This window comes from Bombus fervidus, chromosome 5 (assembly GCF_041682495.2).
Source record: "Bombus fervidus isolate BK054 chromosome 5, iyBomFerv1, whole genome shotgun sequence".
NCBI lineage: Eukaryota > Metazoa > Arthropoda > Insecta > Hymenoptera > Apidae > Bombus > Bombus fervidus.
Genome location: NC_091521.1, coordinates 14,428,843 through 14,449,711, shown reverse-complemented (window position 1 = coordinate 14,449,711; position 20,869 = coordinate 14,428,843). Strand labels below are relative to the sequence as shown.

The 20,869-nt window shown below is 38.0% G+C and overlaps 3 protein-coding genes across 4 annotated transcripts in view; 2 read left to right on the top strand and 1 right to left on the bottom strand.

The window, feature by feature from the left end:
• The window catches only part of LOC139987833 (tRNA N(3)-cytidine methyltransferase METTL6), a 113,225-nt gene that overhangs the window by 13,967 nt on the left and 78,389 nt on the right, over nt 1–20,869 (bottom strand). The gene's annotated exons all lie outside the window — the stretch shown is intronic.
• On the top strand, nt 7–3,502 carry Cpr11 (cuticular protein 11). The gene is made up of 4 exons (XM_072004561.1): nt 7–1,673; nt 2,288–2,354; nt 2,423–2,662; nt 2,971–3,502. The coding sequence occupies exons 1-4, from the start codon at nt 1,659–1,661 to the stop codon at nt 3,129–3,131; spliced, it is 483 nt and encodes a 160-aa protein (XP_071860662.1). The 5' UTR covers nt 7–1,658; the 3' UTR covers nt 3,132–3,502.
• LOC139987832 (zwei Ig domain protein zig-8) overlaps nt 5,278–20,869 on the top strand; it is a 144,330-nt gene continuing 128,738 nt past the window's right edge. Inside the window, exons 1-2 of one of the 2 annotated variants that reach the window (XM_072004556.1) lie at nt 5,278–5,348; nt 6,791–6,898. The gene's annotated coding sequence lies outside the window, so the exon portion shown is untranslated. Of the gene's footprint in view, nt 5,349–6,182; nt 6,280–6,790; nt 6,899–20,869 lie in introns of those variants that run through there. The other variant, XM_072004555.1, reaches the window with a different exon arrangement.

Sequence of the window (20,869 nt, the reverse complement as noted above, 5' to 3'; positions counted from 1 at the left end):
TATTTAGTTCCTATTACATAGTTGGTAATCACCAGAAACTATGTATGTATATTAGTTTCGGTAACGATAGTACCCATCGCGAGTTTCACGGGTAATTCGCAAGCGTCTGAATTAATAACGAATTTGCTTGTAACTGATGTGCAACTTTGAATTCGTGTAAGCGATAAATATCATATCCGCAACACGGAAATTTAAATGAACAATTTGCATTGTCAAGCCACAGATTAATACTGTTGAATTTCTAAAGCTCATTGAGTAAAGGCGTACGCGCAGTTCCTTTGAATTGCGCAATTTTGACGACTAAAAGAAACATTACTCAATTTCTTCGTCGCTAGTTCCGAAAACCTGTTTCGTAAATCATCGAGTTATTGCCGAACCGTGTGAGAATTAGCTAAAACACGAGCAAAATTATATTTGAAAAATTTGTCCCACGGAGATATGCACTCTGCAGAAAATATTATAAAGTTGAGTAGTATTGTCGCACGAAACCCTATCCTAATTAATCATCAGACTGTGCATAATCTTTTTCCGATACCGAAAACAAAAAGGGTACATGAAAGGTTGACGAATTAGAAAACTGTAGCTTCATCTGCGTTCCTAAAATACATTTACATAATGGCATGGGATTTTCAATAAACGTAACGTTAATGCAACTTCGATGATAAATTCGTTAATAATTCATAAGGCAATTCGTCAAAAATATTTCATTGGCCAACATACATTAGCAACATACAACGGTGATAATCATTAAATCAAAGAGATATATTCCTAGAGAGAGGGGAGAAAGGAGGAGAGGGTATTTGACTTTACATCGAATCGATAGATTACAATTCAGTCAGGAATGAATGTATCATGCGAGCGAATACTGCGCGGAAATGCAATAAATTCAACAATAAACTGTATTGCCATGCTGGGATGCGGCTATTCAGGCGACATATTGACACTCGTTCGCTCTATCGTCGAAAACACGCAATTTATTACTCATTAATCTTGACAGTCTAATTTACGTTATTGATCGAATATATGATAGGACGATTTCTTCAATGAAATTGAGCAGAGTCAACGTGAGAATAATTGTAGCTCTATAATTCTAGAATTATCGCAGATTTTCGTGTTGATTAAATCTACTAAAGTATCGGTATATGCATTTGTATATACTTGAATTTAGATAATGACGAGCACAACTTCAAATTAAAGTTCAACTTTATGAACGGCATGCGTAAATATCATCGGTTGAATCGCGTGATTCAAGTTTCAAGTGAAAAATTTGCGTTTCGTTAGCAGATCGTTTCAATCGATTTTTTGTATATCCGCACCATGAAATCGCCTCTGCAAAGGTATTTTGAAACAGGAAACCTGAATTTCTTGGTTCGCCAAGTATTTCGAAATGCATTTTTGTCAACCTTTTACATCACAATATAATTTCGATGTCAATCCGTGGCTGGCTATGACGAAAACTAGAACTGTAACTTTTAAAAAATATTCGGTCCAGCGAGCACTACTATCTTTGCCTCTCACTCTATTGAAATCGCTGACAAGCTACGACAAATAAATTAATGCTTTAATGAGTTCTTTCTTTCGTGAGCTGAACGCTCTTATAAAATAGGATTTTTGCGATCCAATAATCAGTCTATTCGTGATCCTCCAAAGGAGCAAATATGGCGTTGATACAGGTGAATATAGAAGATACAAGTGTTGGAAAGTAGCGGTGAACGCATTACGTCTCATTTGAGATTATTGGTGAAAGTTAACGTTGCGATTATTGACACGTTTACTTGATACAAATTCGTTGAGACACAATTAAGCAAGGATTACAATGCAGGCAACTTGAACAGTTCGTCGAACGAAGGAATGTTGGCAGACGGGTCTAATGCGATCGATCGTTCCAATTTCAAGTTTCACCGATGTTATTGATTAAAGAGTGGGGCGACGTTCCGTAAAACGGATCACGGGATCCGTGACAAAGTATTACAAAGTCGTAATCGTAAAGTAAAAACGCAGCATGTTCTAGAAGTCTTTATGCGATCGGGAAAATCGCCTCTGCGAGTCTGTTCCGCTTATCATCCATATTTCTGAGAAAGAATAACGGGTTCTCCTTTTGCAATTTTCTACCCAGAATGTGCGACCTTCTATGATTAAAATGAATTTCTGTCGTGTTCTTCCAGCGTTCGATTTTCATGATTAATTTTCGAGATATTTTTGCCACGACTTTCCATCCAACCGCATGCTCTACGTCAGAAGGCAGATTAAAAATTGACAATTCTTTTCTTGTCTTATTCGCTTTCAGAACTTAGTTGTTTTTGCTCTGATCTCGATCACCTTTGCTAGTGCTCAACTAAAAATGTTTCACGAAGGTATGATATCGGTCAAATATTGTACTAATGTTGAAGTTTAAAAATAAGATTACTACATTTAATTTTAGACGACGAAGACACTGGTAGCGTAGATAGAGCCGGACACAGTGGGGGTGGAGGTCATGGTCATGCGTATTCCTTTCATCACTTTTCTGGACCCGTGGTGGGCCATCACGAAGAGATCAGTTGGAAAGACAAACACGGCCATCATCATCACGATTACAAGGCCCATCCTAAGTATAAGTTCGCCTATGGTGTGGATGATAAACACACTAAGGACTACCATGGACAGAAGGAGCATCGCGACGGTACGTATACTGCCAAGCTCAAAACATTGATCGAGCGCCGACATGAAAGTGTACCGAGACTTGATTTCGTGCTCTTAATTAGAACCTTGAATTAATTGGACAGTGGAACTTCCTCTTAATTAGAACTAGTTGCGAGTTTGTTTGTCGACCATTCCCAAGTTCTAGGACTTTTTTCCCAATTTACAACGGAAAGAATAATAATATGACACTGGCGTAAGGATATTTTGTGTCTTTTAATCGTTAATACGAACATTCGAGAGAACGCGTGCCTCTCAGAGAATGATTGATAAAAATATTTTAAATCGCAGGGAAAGAGGTCGAAGGAGAGTACCATATTCACGAACCTGGTGGCAACATGAGGAGCGTAAAATACCATTCTCATCCCCATGGAGGTTTCTTCGCGGAAGTTCATAATTATGGAGGAAATGATCATTCTGGTGGTACTTATGGTGGACATAAGCATAGATAAATTACACGATATCTTTTATTTATCTCAATATCGTTGTTATTGAATTCACATTGTTACTGTTATTGTTACACGCACAATGTATTTATTATTATTATACAGACTACAATTTTGTTTTTATTGTTGTCACGTTAAAGAATATTAAGCAGAAAATACATTAAAAAGCAAATCAAATGTTGTTGACTTAACTAAATATCCGAGAACTCATAAAAAATTAATATTTAATACGGCTGTAATCATGTTACGAAAATTTATATAGGAATATGTATATACGATTCATATGTTTCAATAATTTTTATCAACGTTGCGTAGAAACTACAATTTCTTGTCAGTTCGAAGTTTCACGAATGCAAATCATAACACTGTACCTAATTCTTCCTTTTTTCATAGATAGAGCAATTAAAATAAAATATGCATTGCTTTTAAATATTTCTTCTTTAAATTAAAGCTCTGAGTAAATTTTTCATAAGGCAAACAGAGGAAGTAACTTCTGTAATTAAATTAACCAAATTTACCCAAGTTATCTCAAACTTTCTTTCATCCAGACGTTGTTCAAAAAGGAAGATTCAAATTCTAGCAACGATAAAATTTCATGAAACTTATTCAGGAATACAAACGCATTATTCCGCTTCCAAAAATACGAGGACGTACAATCCTCTTGCTTCTACAGCGATGTGTAGGATGTGTAACACCTTCCAGTTCTGGTCCTCTATATCGCATCGCCGACTATATTTTCGCGTCGCCGACCCTTGCGATGATCAAATGCCACTTGAAGCTCGTTAAAGTAATTAGCTGACGGAGTTTGCTACCGTTTTCATCCTTTACGTATCGCTTGGAAAATTATTTTGTCTATTGAAAAGAACAACATATTTTTCATTTAATATTTATAGTAAAACTGGCGAGTAAATCTTTCTTTTTAATATAGTTTTCAGTGTACTGATAGAGATTGAATCGTTTTATGAAGATTATGTATATCTACTCCATATCGTAGGAGGTTTCGCATTTTGCATTGCAGCTGATAATACAATATAAATATTTTATTAAACGACTGGCCCATGAAAACGATCTGAATCAGAAATTCATTGCAACCAAGCTACTCCCTATGTACTCACGCACAAATGACGCATATTCATTCCGTATACGAATGCGCGCTGCAACGCGCAGCGCAGATCGATACAGTCCTTACTAAAGTAAACGGATGGATTACGAGTAGACTACGTGAAATAAGCTTTCCTCGCAAAAGAAATATGTCGACAAAGTGGACGAAGTTAGCTTGTTCCACTTATATAATCTCACGCCTCTTGCTATCCTCTTACGCTTCCATCTTCTTCAGAATGGATACATTTATTTATCTAATCCTGCGAAAATCGCGAATCCAACAATTCTGTTACAAAAATGCATTTGAATGATTTTAATATCGTATAAAAATTTTATTAAAATATACAAAATCTACGTTATGCAGCAAAGCACACGTATTTCCCTGCGAGACCGTGAGAGATGTACATTCATTGAAATATTGAAACATCTTTCTATGCATATGATCTCCCCGGTGAAAAGATGTGTTTCTTGTTTAATATATCTTTTCTCGAGTCACTTCGTTTCAATTCTTTAATTCCGAGTCGTTAAATTAATTATTAAATATGTGAGTTTGATATATTTTCACACACGCAACTCTATTTTATCTTCTAATGTAAGATTACGTTAAAGTATTTTGTTAGTTCAATTATTAATTTAATTACTTACGTTATTTTATTCACTAATGTCTATGATTTGTATTCAATATACGGTAGAATTTCCTTTCTTTAAACCTATCGTGAGACAAATAGTTTATATAAAAAGATCATACTGATTCTTCTTATTACCTAAGATTTCTCAAATCAAACTTCAAAAAATAAAATTACAGATATTTTTCTAAATCAATTGTATTATTTAATAGGCGAGAAGGATAAAAGAATGGAGATTTTTATTTTTTGTTTCAAATTGGACAATGCATCTTTGCTCGAAATGCGTGCGTAATGTTTTTATATTTGGTAGAGATAACAGCGCCAATAAAACGGCGAAATACTCAATTATATATCGCAATGTTCAATCGCAATCGATACAAATTTCTCGCGATCGATATATCATATTGGTGGACAACAGAACTGTAGAAGTGTTACTTACTCTTGGACGAGAAGCACAGCAAGAAGATTCGAGAACGGTTCATTTAGAAGTTGTCAGGTAAATATATAGTTTTTAGATTTATTTTTGTATTGTCGAATTCATCTGCGATTTAGAATAATGAGTATTATTTAGAAGAGTTATTACACACATATATCCACCCAATCCGATTACTGAAGGAGGTTAAGACTGAACATATACATATATGTGTATTTATTGTATTTCTACATACAATAATTCACAAGAGTATTTCAATATTTACTATAGGAAACTTTTATATATGTTATATGTATAATGTAAAACATTTTGTATTAGCATTGTAATGAGACATGATTACGTGTATGATATAAAATATTTTGCATTAGCATTGTAACGAGAAATGATCGTTTGTATCGTATGAAACATATTGCATTAACATTCTAATAAGACATGACTATTGTGATTATGTTGTCAAATTTGAGACCAATCTGAAAATAAACACGTATAGAAACTACGAGAAATTCACTGTAAACATCAATGTATCTAGCAGCTACGTATCTAGTAGAAAAAAATTTGTTTATATAGGATATCAACCGAATTCTATTCGTGTGTGTTCGTAGCCCCACTCTACCGAATTACGTAGTTTGCGACGCGAACCTGTTGCGCGGGGGGTTATTCTATTGTCGAAAATCGAGGCGTTAAGATGTATCACCCGAACATGGCGTTTGTTAACTGCGTAATACCTTCGTCGTCATCCTTTTACCGTCTATATCCAGGCTACGATTAACTTTGTTTAATTAACGTACGTTTTACTCAGTAATTTATAAAATATCTTCATTATTTATTCGTTTTTATATAATCTGTTCCCTTCATACATTTATTTCATAGTTTTGATTCTCTTTCGTACAGGTTCGTTGATTGCAAGAGAAACATCGAAGCATTAGGAGGACGCCATGATTAACGATGTTCGTTCTATTCGATATTCGATCCGCTAACTTCTCACAGAAATATGGTAACTTTTGATTTATTCTCATTAAGGCAAACTTATTTTTACGTTGTTTCATTTTTTTATAAGATAGTTGTCATGTTTATTTAGTATTCAATTGATGCAATTACATTTCTCACAAATAATTCACGATACTAATATAATTAATATGTACGTAATATGATATTTTTTATAACTTCATGGTTTATTACGAAGACTAAGGTGAATATATGTGAGATTAAACAAGTGACTATTTTTAATTCAAATATGTTAAATTACTTTTTAAACGAACTTTTTAACATTAATTCGACCTAAATTCTCTAGACTTTGTTGAAAAATTGAAATAACTTTTACATTTTGTTTCGTTATCGTCCATTGTCTGTGATAATATTGTCATTTCACATTTTTCTTTCTTTCATTCGTATTAATTAAAAAATAAAATCTGTTGAAAATTTTAACACTTCAAATTGTTTAAAAATTTTCAAATAATCAATATTATTTTTAAGAACAAATTACATTATTCCACGTTTTGTTACAGATTTCTTCGAGTTTTCGCTTCAGGGGAATTTTGTGGATCTTATTTGATGGGCTTCCCAATAACTACTCTTGGGTCATCGACATCGAGCAGCGTTCTTCGTATCTAATGGTGAGTCACAGGCATTTTTGTTCCTCTGGTCACTCAATCATGTCGTAGGATGAAAGGTCCGAATCGGCACGGCTGACTGGTTGTATTACGTAGAATTTTTGACGAGCATAGTGACCGCGGATATTTAATATATTCGTGAGTAGTAACGTTTCTTGTCCGAGTTTTATTTATTAGTTCAGGATAGGTGTTCTTGCACATCGTGTTTTTGTATTTCGATATAAAGGATTGACATGAATAATGTATTGTTGATAATTAATATATGTATCTATGGCCCAAAATCGTAAAATATAGAATTATTTATAAAATCAAAGTTTATATGATTATGTAAAAGGATTAAATGCTCGGGCATTACATATTTATTAATAAATAAAACATGAATATTGTAATAAATAACGAAATAACTTCATTTAGTTATATCGTAGTGGAAAAGTCTGATACCCTCAGGCTTCGTTATTATGAGAGATTTCAATTATATATGACTAAAATTATTATAGTGTTAATGAGTTTCCATGAATAATATTTAATTTTATCTTCTGATTCATTATAATATGGAACAATTTTATTACTCGAGTTCCATATTTAGTAAAATTTGACATGTGAAACATATTAAAGACAAAAGATACCAAATTGTAATCTTATCCGTCCAAGAATGTATCAAATTTCCACGTGCAAGAAGACACTTCGCGACAGGCAGATTTCAGAATCAAAACAAGTTTCAAACACTTGTTTATGTTTATGTTTCCTAAGATGTGTTTTGATAAAGGAATCTCCTGAGGATATTTCATTGTTATTTATTGATATAGAAACTATTTGTATCGAATCTTAATCTGTTCTTTGAGAAATATATTTTTTATTAACTTTTTTTCATTTTTATGTAGTAGTTCAGTAATTCATTAAAGTAATGAAATAAAGTAAAGTATAAAGTTGTTAAAATTGGAAATAAAATTGAACTACAAAATCGAGGAATATTAGACCGTTAGATACAAAATATACGAAATATTGCAACTGATCATATTTTAGCCTAGGATTTTCAGGTTTAATCTCTTCCATATTTATTGCTAGAACCTCACTCACATGTCCAGGTGCTACTTAGGTAGGAGACAGGTAGTAGACAAGGTGATTACAAACTTAATACCTAATTTCTCAGCGACTGACGTTGCGTTAGTATATCATGCACGACGTATTTTCCACATTGTATGTGTGTGTGTGTGTGCGCGCGCGCGTGGCTAGGCTGTGGAATTGCGTCGTTTTTGCTATTTATTATAATTTTTAAACACATAGAAATTTCAAAAGTATGATTGCAATTTATAATAACAGTGTTATTAGATATGTACAGTAGATTATTCTTAATCTTGCCTTTTCATTACAATGATATCAGACTGTGTATCATCTATTTAATAATATTATTTCTTTAGATAATATACGTATAATCATGCACAATTATGTATATTTAATTAAGATTGGAATTCAAATATGCTTAAAATTAATTCTAATTAAAATCAAAATATGCAAAAAATTTGTATGCAACGGTCGGTAGCCAACGTCAGTCGATTTCAGGAAAATGGTATGTAAATTAGAGCGTGAAAGTTGTGTGCCAAACTCGGGTGTCGGAGGCGTCCCGGGACGTTTCTCTAGTGTAGGCTCTTGCGCCCGGGTTATGTGTGAGAACCGTGGAGCGAGTGTGTTGGTGTGCCTGTTTTGCCATTTTTTAAATATAGGGCTAGGTAGGATAGGTAGCATACTTTCTGGTGTGAATGTTAATTATAAGTAGGTAGGGCCGGGCAGGTTGGCACAGTCTCTGGTCGGGTAGGCGCGTTTTCGCGTGTCCAACCTGTTTCAGGAAAATTGATTTGAAAAATCGACGGCGAGGCTGCTACCACGAATGAAGCATACCATTCGTCTCTGGCCTTGTCCATCGATTTTTCGAATTTCGTGGTCGTGGTCGCGAGTAAGTTTCGAAACGGACAGCGATCACTATGGTCGTTGGTTTCAGCGGGTATTGCGCCCGAAGAAAGAAGAGGCTACAAGCCGAAGAGGCCCGGCAAATTGCCATAGAAGAGGGCAACTACTAATGGTTTTCCATCCTCTGGATCACCCAGAGCATGGAAAATCATTCTCGTTACTACTTTGTCACTATGCTCGATTTTAGTATCTGTAGTTATCTTTTTTTTTTTCTTCTTTTGTCGATGTATATGTGGGCTGACCAACAGATTAATTACGTTAAATTAGAGTTACGAAAAAGTTTTGTATTTTTAAGCTTTTTAGTATCGCGAAAGACTGATTACGGTTTCAATTAGAGTTGCGAAGAAATGATAATCGTGTTTGCTTTAGCGTTGCTAGTAAAGCTTCCGGCTGGTGCTTCTTTTTAACGACTTTCAATGAATCTCAAGTTAAACTCATTCTCATTGTAACGAGAAATTCGTTGCATGTAATTGGTATCGTTACCACATAATCTCCGAAACTGTTCATCATTATCATTAATTTGACTTTGTTTGAATACTCAAATGACACAATTACTTACAAAGATACAAGCGGAGCTCACACGGGATATATAAATGGATGGATTTCGTGCATATAGGGTTAACTTAATAAAGGAGAGGGTTGTTCTAAGCCCTGCTCGACATATTGGGTCACGTATTCCAGCTAGAGGATGCTGTGACGATTTCTGTCTACAGCGAAAGCCGATAGAAATTAATTTTCATTCGTGACGACAGGACATAGTCCCGTATCACCTTTTGTTTGTTGAGTGTACATAAAAAAAAATTAAAATGTTCTGTTATATCTTATGAGAGTATCTTCAGATTAGACTAAACGTACTTGTATGTATGGGTATGGGTCTGCCCGAGGAATTCAATTGCGTAACTATTAGATGCCTAGATATTAAAGGATTAAATCGTAATAAGTATGTAATCGTTTATCGAGTTGGATAGGGTGGTACCAAGAAGCAAGGTAAAATATTTATTTCTGGAGCAAGATTTAAATTGGAATGACGAGAAGGATGCTGTAATATCTGCTAATCTCTTGCTAAATTACGTAATAAATTTTCAAATTATTACATTCTATCAGGGTTTGCGAAGTTTCCAGTTAGAGATATTAGATCCGTAATTGCTTTCTGAGCGAAACGTTTACAGATACTGAACAGTATTAGCGCAAACTGCTGACAATTTATACAAACATTCTCATTGTATAATTACATTCAACAATTTACGATAATAATTTGCCACCATTTAACTCCGAATAATATTCGAACCTCAATTTAATCGTTCGTTGTCTTCCTCGATGAATGTTCTGTAAAGAAAAGATCGAATCCTTAAAACACGTTACGCAGTAGATGTTCGATACATATTACATACTACTTAAAAGAGCTATAAAAATGGTACCATGCAAGCTTTTATCCACTTTTTCACATAATGAAGCCGATTTGTCAGTTTGCCGTCAAATTACAAAATTGTTGCCAACTTACGGGAAAAGTTTCTAACTCGGCTCTTTGTTCGGTCAAGTTAAGAAATGAAATTGTTCAAACCTTTTCGCTAAAAGAAACAGACAGTCGAGTAGACAAGGTAATTTTATCGAGGGAGTGCGTTATTCCTGCGGGCGTGTGGTCTGTTTCTTTTGCCGGATTGGGGCTGGGAAAGTTGAGGAGTAACCGGAAGATACGTACACCATCGCGAACAGTAGTACCAAAGGCAACACCTACCGGGATGGATCTGTCAAGCGTGGCCACAATCAGGCGTAGACCAACGGCGGGGACGAGTTGTCGGAAACAGGCGGCGGCAATAATGCGCGATGGACGTGATAGGGTGCGATCGATTTTCTCGATCTCGAGAGAATGGAGTCCTTATTATTCCGGCGAGAAGGCAGCAGACCGAGGGTAGCTCCGTTATTCGATTCGAAGCAGCGGTCGTCTCGAATCTACCGCTATCCCTTCAACTCACGCTCCGACTCTTTTATACTCGCTTTTCTCTTCTCTTTTCTTCTCTTTCTCAGCCTACTTCCTTGTTGGTAAAAATCCAATTCGTGCCGGCGCATTGCATGGAAAATAAGAGGACGGGACATTGAATTGCTGCTATGTAATGGTGCTACGTAACGAAGCTACTTGTGCCGCGGGCTATCGGACTTTAGCGAAACGCGATAATCGAAAGACGCGAACGCGTGCTGCTGTTGTCTTCGATTCATCGAACAAAATATACTGAAAATAAACGGTATATTTTTAAAACGTTCTCGCAAATTCGAGGTACTAATAATATTCTACTAATTACAATGTACCATAATTGGAAGCAGTATCTTTCGTTATAGACTGTAACAGCTCGAGTGCCATATCGTGGTCGTAGAAATGATTCGTTTCGAACGATCGATTCGCGGCCAATTGAAAATTAGTTCAGCGCCAGCGATCGGCTACCGTACGAATTGTAGTCCGTTAATTCTCAATGGCCGCTTCGTCGTATTTTACTTAATTCAACGTTCCATTTTGCTTTATCTATCGTTAGAGATGAAGATGAGTTGACCTTCCCAAAGATAACTAAAGTTGAGAGTATTTCGAACGGTTAATGAATATTAATAGAATTAATAATAGCCCTTTTGCTTGATTACATTGGATCTATAGAATTTCTACTTTTTCAGTCGTCAAAGTCGTCGGTCAGTGATTCGGAGATTTTTTTCTTTTTAAATTGCGAATCGTAGCTAAGATCGATTCGCGTAAACAATTTATCTGATCGCTTGAAAAAAGAAAATCCTACTGCGATAGAAGCTCAAAATCTCGTTAACCGATCGTTATCCTCTACAGTCGAACAAAGTGTATTCGTGACGCAGAGGTAGTCGCTTATACGCTCGAAAAGCTTTTCTCTGGTAAACATATTTGCATGAAAGCAGAATGAAAGCTTCGACAATGTTTTTCGTGTCTGTGACACGCCAGATTTACAAGTAGTAAACTCACAGGTTCTAAAACACTTTCGGCACAGGATGGTTTAAGTTAGCTGTTCGTGTTCCACTTTAATTGACGTCAAAATAATTCGATAAACGTTCAAGAAACCACCGCGTTAGTTCCGTATTTCACGTAACGTCTATTATTTCAGGGAAGTTAGGTTACACGCAGCCGACTTCTCGTCAATTTACTCGTAATTTTATTTGCCGGAAAACATGTAAACTGTATGGAACGACAACGTTCTGTACTTGCTCTTTCAATGTTCTAATCGGGCCACGTTACGTCGCGTCGTCTTTTAGTCAGCAGTTTTTTTACTGGCTTTTATAAGATTTTCCCATCAGGAGATTCACACACAATGGTACGTCATTATCGACATGATTCAGGAAGCAGCCGAGACTCAGAGCTTATCGTCTGTTGCCAGCCTAACTCGTTCTCATTTAACTTTTGCAATACTCATCGTCTCGCTGCGCTGGTGGAAGTGTTCCAATCGTCTGCCAACTTTTCCTGAACCGTAACTGACTTGGACTGTAATTCCTCTTAATATTACCACTTGCTCGCTCGAATCTGAATATTCTCGAAGAATCGACCCGCAGTTCTATTACCTATCTAGTATTATTCGCTGATGATTTTCAAAACTTCTTCCGTTCGTGCTAACCTTTTGCGTACATCGTTTTGAATCGATCGTTTGTTGCTTTTAATAGAGGTAAAAGAAATCTCCACGGATTCGAGTACCAATGAAAATCGAATATAAATATATTTCTCTTTTTTGTTTTTTCGTGAACATCGATTCGCGTCGAGTATTTTTCTCTGGTGGATTCCACGGCTATTAAACGTCAAGAACGTCTAAAGCGATCGATCATAGGAAAACAAAGTGGTTGGCAGGCAACATTGAGACGTGTTAACGAAAAATTGGAATGGAAAAGTTTTAAGAAAGAAATCGAAGAAGCGGTATACACAGATTGCTGAATTCTATATTGACGAATGAGTTTCCCGTTCGCGATAGAAGATCGTTTCCTACTTCTTTGAGATCACAACCCGTTTATTCACCTCCGAAAGATCGCCAGTAACAGTTTCTTTTATCTTCGGTTGCTCCTTCAGGAGAGAAAAATAGTTGAATCTCGTGAGACGATTAAGACTCTGACATGGTAAAACTTTCGAAACGGTTCTGGTAAGGAGACAACGGGAAGGACAATAACATAATGAAAGCAAGCGCAAGGTAGAAGAAAGAAGTAGGACAGAGGGCCAAAACGTGGGAAACAGTCTAAACTGGAACTTCTTGAAAATTGTATATCGTAAACGAGTATACTCACGGTGAAACTTAAACAGTAAGAAACTCGTTTATGGTAGTCGCTTCATTTATTTAATTACAACATCCATGTCCATTCTTTCGAACATTTCACAGTTAGAAGTAACGATATCGACGAAATACGACCGCAAATAAAATTCTAATAAACTGGAAAATTATCGACGTTCCCCAAAACGAAGCTGCTCTACCAACGAGTATAGCTCTTTGCGCATTATACGAGGGAAGGCAGATTACCGCGAGAGAGGTGACGGAAGAAACAAAATAGGAAGTTAGTCGGTTTTCTCTGTCGACACCAGCTTAGGCGCTTGGCAAGCTGCTGTTAAGCACTAAATTCTTGAGTAACGATAATTTCGCGATACCTTACTTGCCGTTCGTCTACGACCGGTTCTCTTCGTTGCCGGATAACATTAGAGCTTTGGTATCGTGCCAAGATACATCTGCCAGCACTCACCGAACCTAGGTACACGTTCGTGGTATACGCTTATATATCTGGAAGCACGCTACTCTCGGCTGGAACTTCGTGTTTCAGTCCGAAAACGAAAACCAGCCTGGTCGTAGGTTTGATGTTCCTCTTCTTTTCCAGCCTGGCCATTCTACTTCACCGATCTGCTTGTCGTCCGCACGACGTCATACGCGTAGTACAATCGACTGTCCATCCATTTCAGCTCGATTTCCGCCTTAGGTGTACAGCCTTTCACAACGACGCGAAAGAACGCCGCGTTATTTATGAGTGACACTCGCCGAAATTAAATTCTCCCGTTTTTCACGATGGATATTCTTCAAAGGGACACTTTACCGATCTACTTTTTCTCAGAATCCTGCAATCCTACGGTGCTCCGTGGTTTTTCACGGTTGAAACTGTGAAACGTGCCGGAAAGCTGAGCACGATTCCTTACTTTGTTATGCCGAGATAGGTGGTTTATTTTGTCGAAGTTCATGCGTCCAGAAAAACGTGGTTAGAGGAGAATATTCGACAACGTGATAAATTTTCTATAAAGTGGACCTTTTAAATATACTGCCAAAATGAATTTGGTATTACATGGTTTTGGATTTGTTCAGTTGTGACATGAGAGTTATTAAAAACGGTATATTCGATGGAAGGTGCAGTGAACCTGTGTTTTGAATATAATCAATACGTTTTATATGAAAGCGGAGATAGGAATGCAGATAATATTCGATGCATTTTTTCAGTGCGTCTATTGTCAGTTGATTTTGTTATTAAGTAGCGACATTACTCGACACGTATTCACGGGGTCGCAATCTTAAACGAGTTCAGTCTCAGGTAATAACAATGATATTCCATTTCATGCTTTATATTTCAAAGCTTTAAGTGCAGCGTATGCAATATACACTTTTTTCGACGTTGCATTCAATCTGGAATGGAAATTCCATTGGAGCATGGAATTCTAGAGTTAATTCATTGATAGAAATATAAGGGGTATGAATTAGTAAAATACTCGATTTATTTTTATTCTCTGCAACGCTTTACTGGGATTAAAAATATTTCTCGCGCTTAACCTCGGCTTAGCGACACATTAATATTCATAAACGGAAGCCGTACCCATTTTGCTTTTTCTTGTTGTCGTTTTGTAACGTAGTAATCTTTAACTTTATTATATTCGATCTTTTTCGTTCCAGCAAATTTCTTTTATCTTACGAGTTAAACTCTGATGCTCGACAAAATAAAAAATAAGACATACTATATACGATATTAGGTATAAACGATCTATTCTCCGTATTTGATAATATTAGTCGTATGTTGGAAGTCGTATGTAAAAGCGTACGTACATGGCCGAAGTTGCACGCGTGGTAGGATAATTATCCAGAAACATTGGAGCGATTAAAACGAGAAACGCAAAGTAGCGCGTTCGATCACGCCAAACCGCCGAATCGATCACGCTAATGTGCTTGCAGGTTCGGTGTATTCGGCTGTGATACGGAACTTCAGCAGACGTGACGTTCCACGGTATGATTAACCTGATGAAAACGCTGCTTTTTACCACGCTACCGACCGAATGAACCAAGTTCCTGAATGTGTTCGTGCTTTTTTATCCTCCTCGGCTCGCCAGTCTCTTTTTACCTTTGTCCCTCTTCATTCTCATTCTTTCTCCCTCTTTCGCTCCAGATGTCAGGCCAGAAGGAAAAGGGGCGAGCGGGAAAGCGAAAAGTGAATACTGGGAAATGTGATTCGTGAACTACGGCCGTAGCAGTGTGGAGCTTTGCATTACCATTTTGGCCGTTGGCCAACCCCTGGCCTCTGAACCTGAGGAATCTCCGATAGAAGATAAGGCCTCGCCTCTTGCTCGCCCGCGGTTGGATTCAGCAGGCACACCCGCTAGATAAACACACCCGTGGGAGGGAAACTGACTCCTGTCGACTAGTCGAGATCGTCGGGACTGTTCCGGAATTTCCACAGATTTACAGGCTGGAATTCCTTATCGTAATCAACTGACTATACGTTTCTTTGAGTTGAATCTAAGAAATCGACGGAAGGGCAATGTTAATCTCTTCAGATTTCCACGTCAGACTTCTTCATAAATTGTTATTGCAACGGAAGAACCAAGTATTTGGTTTACTCGGATCCGGTAATGGATTTGTAGAAAATGATTTAAGTTTGATCTTAAAGCTGGATTTCAGCGGTTCGGTTTAAGTCGGTGGATGCGGAATGTAAAATAATTTGTGATCGAGAGTCCTGTTCTCGCGGTTCAATTTCGAAGAAATTCTCTGTAAACAGCTTTAATGTATTATAATTTGAATACGCTTATGTCGGAAACATTGATCAGAGGATTTACCAAAGTATTTTCAGAATTTTTATTCATTCGCTTGGATATCGTCGACACGAAAATCTACGTTTCCCTTATTCTTCTTCGATCGCGTCTCAAACAATCGGGTATTCTTATGATTTACATACACCGCGGTACCAATCTCTCTCTTTCAATGACTCGAACGGTACTTGTGTGAGAGGAAACGACGAAAATATCTGTTCGGCTTCAATTTTTCGCAATAGACGGATCTTTATACTCCGACCACGATCGCAGCGGCCTTTGCGTACGTGTCTATCAATTTCTCTCGTCTAGAAAACTTTGTATATGGCACGACTTTCTCATCTATGGAATGAGTTTACATTGAGTTTACTCGAAAAGAGATAGTTTACATATCGGTACCGTTTCTTCCCTCGCTCGTTCCTCTTTTCCTCGAAAACTTTTCGCAGCACCGAGACGCATCCGACTAGATGCGCGACTACATCCACCTTTTCGAATTCCCGAAATCCGGTATTTATCTTTTCCTCCGTCGAATCACACCCACACCGCGAGTAAGAAATGTTTTTTAATTAGATCGCGGTCATTCGTAACTATTCGTAAGTTGCCAGTCGCACAAATATTTGCCGAGACTCGTCTGTTTTTTCAATGCTCCAGAAACGGTTACGTCAACATGGATAGAGTTCTCAGGGAAGAGAACCAAGTAAATAAGGAGGAGAGACTCTCTGCCTCTGGAAAGAAGACGGTTGATTTTTAATTTATAAATTTTATAAATTCCAGCTTTAAAAGCCACATTTTTCGCGTAACGTCAGGATGGATAAAAACCATCGCAACGACGATAATTTCTATTGAGCAAGGTGAAAGTACCACGGGAAAGCAAGGAGAACCTAGAGAAAATAAATGCAAACACCTTCTTCCTCTTATTTTCCTATTTTGAAAGATAGCTCGAAAGACTTTCGTGGTTTCACGAGGACGTGATTTCTTCCTTTCCCCCTATTTATTGGTCTCGTTCCTTTCCGAAATATGCGTCACCGACTAACGAAAGCGATGTACGATATCAACGAGCTACAGAGCGTTACTCATCGTCCTTACTTTCATCTTTATTCGTTATACAATTTCGAGCGTCGATCTGCAAAAGCCTGGAGAAAGATGATTTCCGTGGTTACCTGTTAGACGATCGAATAAAGTCTCTTTTCATACTTTTTACTGAAATCTAGCACCAGCTCGGCTTCGTGCCAACCTTAGTACTCGAGTTATCAATGTTATAATGGAAATGTAGATTCGTAAGTGGGAAACAGCTTCTCATCATAGAATCCATACTATATAGAGAGAATGCTCTGCCACCGATTTCTATGGATTCTCAATATCCTCTTGTGTTTATTTTTTATCCGGCTGCAGAGTAGTTCAAACGAATAAAGTCAACCTGGAAGCTGATATTTCTCCTATTTTTTAATAAAACTTAGTTTGCTAAGATTAAATACTATCGCAGTTGCTGTCGTGAAATAACAAAGCGTTGGAATAATGTAACGATTATTGATTCTAAAACTCGAAGCCACGTTCTTGTTGCTGATCGATGCTCGATTTTATCTCGAGCGAGTATCATCGTCGTTCCGAGAACGTTCGGAGCTCGTGTGAAATTTAAATACGATTTGAACCCGAGTCAAATTATTCCCCTCCTAGTAGACTGGATCCTTCGCAAACACTGTTACCACAAACTACCATGAATCTTCGATTCATAGGAAACGGGACGTTTCTCGTTCCAGTGAAAGTGGCGATGCGTGAAACATCGGTAACGTGATAAAATCATCGGTAAAACATTTCTCGAATCTTATCGACTATGCTTTAAAATTACGTCTTGATTATCGTTCGAACGTTTTTGCTTCCTCAGAAGACAAAAGCAATTCTTATTGTTAGTCTGCGACCCCAGTTCTTTTACGGTGTTGTACGAAAAACAATATTGTTTTGTGAACATAATGAAAACGTATTTGTTTGCCAGTTCGCCTAAATTACATTTTAAAATAAATATCAAGGAGACGTAGCGACTGGCGCGTTTATTTTCGCGCGTTGTAACGATTCCGCGCGATAGCAGAAATACAGACAGCGGTGGTGCTTCGGTATTTTTTTCTCGGTCGGTCTTACGAAGAGTGAAAGGAGCGCTGAGGTTCTCCTGCGCCTATTTATTTTATTACGCCTCGACGCGGTCTCTTCGCGCGAAACGATCTTTGTGTTTCGTTCTACGCTACCCTTGCTCGACCTTAATATATAGGGATGGCTTCCGTTCCTTCTCGACATCAGGATGCTTGTACGGCTTTGTTACCGTAAGATTAACGAGGTCTCTTGCGAAGCGTTTGTTTGTTCGTCGTACACGAATTTAATGGTAGCATAACGAGATGTGTTCGGTGCTCCGTACGTAAGACCCAGCTTTCTCGTAGAGCGCGTAGGAAAAGCGCGAGCAAACTATTATAAAGACTCATGAAGCGTACGTCAATCCGTCTAAACTGCCAGAGTACGTACATCGTGAGTATTCTTTGCGCAGCTCGCGAATAAATATTTCATTTTTCTGCGCGGAAACACTTCGACCGTGAGTTGTTTGCACGTGCGTAAAGTTAATTCGTTCCACTCACTGAAACTGCCGGAAACATGTAAATTTATTATACAGCTGTTCGGAGCATGTAACTAGACACGTCGAATCTCTTTCCCAGAACGAACTGCAAGCATCTAGGCGTACAATTGTCTGAAGAAAAGTGTGATATCACGCTGGAAAAGATTGAAATACCGTTGCAACGAAAAGGAATGGTGCAAAGGTGTCGTCAGATTAGCGCACCGTTTACGATGCTTCAAATTGTATCACGAGCGCGATATCTTGTAAAACGAGCCATGCCACGTGATATACCTAACTACATGTCATACTTTAATATCGGTCCGCTAACATAGGTGTTGGCCGTGTATGTACGCGTCACACGGTCGTATGCACAGCAATACACGAGCGTGTACAGATTCAGGATGACTGGCGTGGCGACGGACCGTGCTGTTCTCTCGTATATCGAGAAAAATTATCATATCATGCAAATCTGTGCACGGTCGGTAACACTTCCGGCCAAAGGTTCCCGTATAACGATATTCGTTCGCTGTCTGGAAAAAGGGAGCGGAAAAGCTGTGGACTTTCGGACGAGAGCCGTTCGATCGTAACGCATCTGCGTGCCCAACACGTAATTCGATGAAACGACAATACCATGCATTCGTTGGCCCTCGATACCCGCAAACGAGAAGCGGAAAACGATATGCGTACGAACTATTTCTAGTGGGAATCGTTCGAACGATTTATCGTACGTTCGATACTTTACTTCGAAAGAAGTTTGCAAATTGTTCCTCTGAAAAATTGATAAAAACCTACGATGTTTTTGGTGGGAAATGTTTTAATAAGAGTAAGAAGAGGAACGGTACATAGCAAAACTGACTTTACAAAACATTTTTGACGTGTTCGCGTCTATCGTATCTTACGACGACGATGCTTTCGAATTACGTGAAAAAGTTTCATCAAAGTTCCATTATTCTAGAATCTTCTATTCCTCTTGAGCAGGCTCTAGAGGAAAGATTACAAGGTGGTTCGATCGAAAGCACGGTAAAAAGGAAGGTAACCATATACCGCGGACAGAAGGGAAACGTTGCTCCGCAAATTTGAAGCATCTTCGTGAATCACGGTCTTCTGAACCATCATCCACATTCCCGACGTTCTTATACGGGATGCCGTTCGTTCTACGCGAATGTCTGCTGTATTTTGGAGATCTGCCAGAGACGTACGAGTTACGGAAGAAATTTAATTGTTCGGGACTTGGGATTACTGCTCTCTCCAGCTGTAATCCGATTACGGGTTTTCCCTGCTTCAATTCTCTGCTCTTAGTAAGATGTAATTGTATCAAAGTCTGCGCTCCATTATAATTGTCGTCAATGAAATGAAACATATCATGTCGGTTACATAATTGCAGAGACAAGCCTTTAGCTTGACGCGACCAATTAATTCTCTACTGTTTGTAATTCGATCGTTTTCAATTATATTTGTAAAATGAAGGAAAGAAATTTTTAGATAATTCGGCAGGTCGGAGCAATTAGGATGATTTACAGGATGCAAACCATGACATTAACGCTTTCGATCGACACCAACGGTTCGTAGACATTTCGGGCACTAGATGCATGCAGATTAGCTGTATTGAATATCGGGATTAAATCTGACTACGACTTCCCCAATAACAGGAGTTCCCAGTAGGAATTTCAGTGAGAAATCTCAGTGGTTCGGAGTAGCGTAATAAATTTACGTTATATCGTCTAACAGCGTCTACACACGACTCCTGTATGTTTCGGTAACTCTTTGATTATACGTTAGCGCAGCTTTAACTACTAATTTGGATGAAACTGCAATCAGCGATGCAAATTGTGAGGATACACCAAATAAGATAACGTTAATTAGGAATTTCTGCTAATTCCTCTCGTTAAACGAAACGTGAAAAATCAGTTCGCACTTGGAACGTGAATTCCGTTGCTATACGAATTCGATAAATTTTTTTGGGAAATAATTAACCTCTTCTTTGTCCAAGATATTATTTGTTTCGATGTGAAAATTCCGATTGCTGTAAGAGAGACGTCGTACGTCACGTTGCTAAAAGTACAACGAACGCAAACGGAAATTTAACTGGATGGCGAAAGAGATGGAGGGAAGAGCAGATTTTAGCAGAGTATAAAGTCGAACTGCTGCATTTTTCTAATAGCGTGCCGACTTTTCTTGTGTTTGTCGAGGTGTGCAACCGCGAGTAAGATGATGAAGAAGGAGCGACTGTGCCGCCTGTGCCGCCTGTGCACACGGCTTGCTGCCTATACGCGCCGTCTTGTAAAAGTTTCAAGTTTGGAAACTTACTAAAGAGTAAATGGTGACGCTGGTTGCGGTGGCATTCGCGAAACACCGCAACGTCTCGTGACCGCGTTATACATTA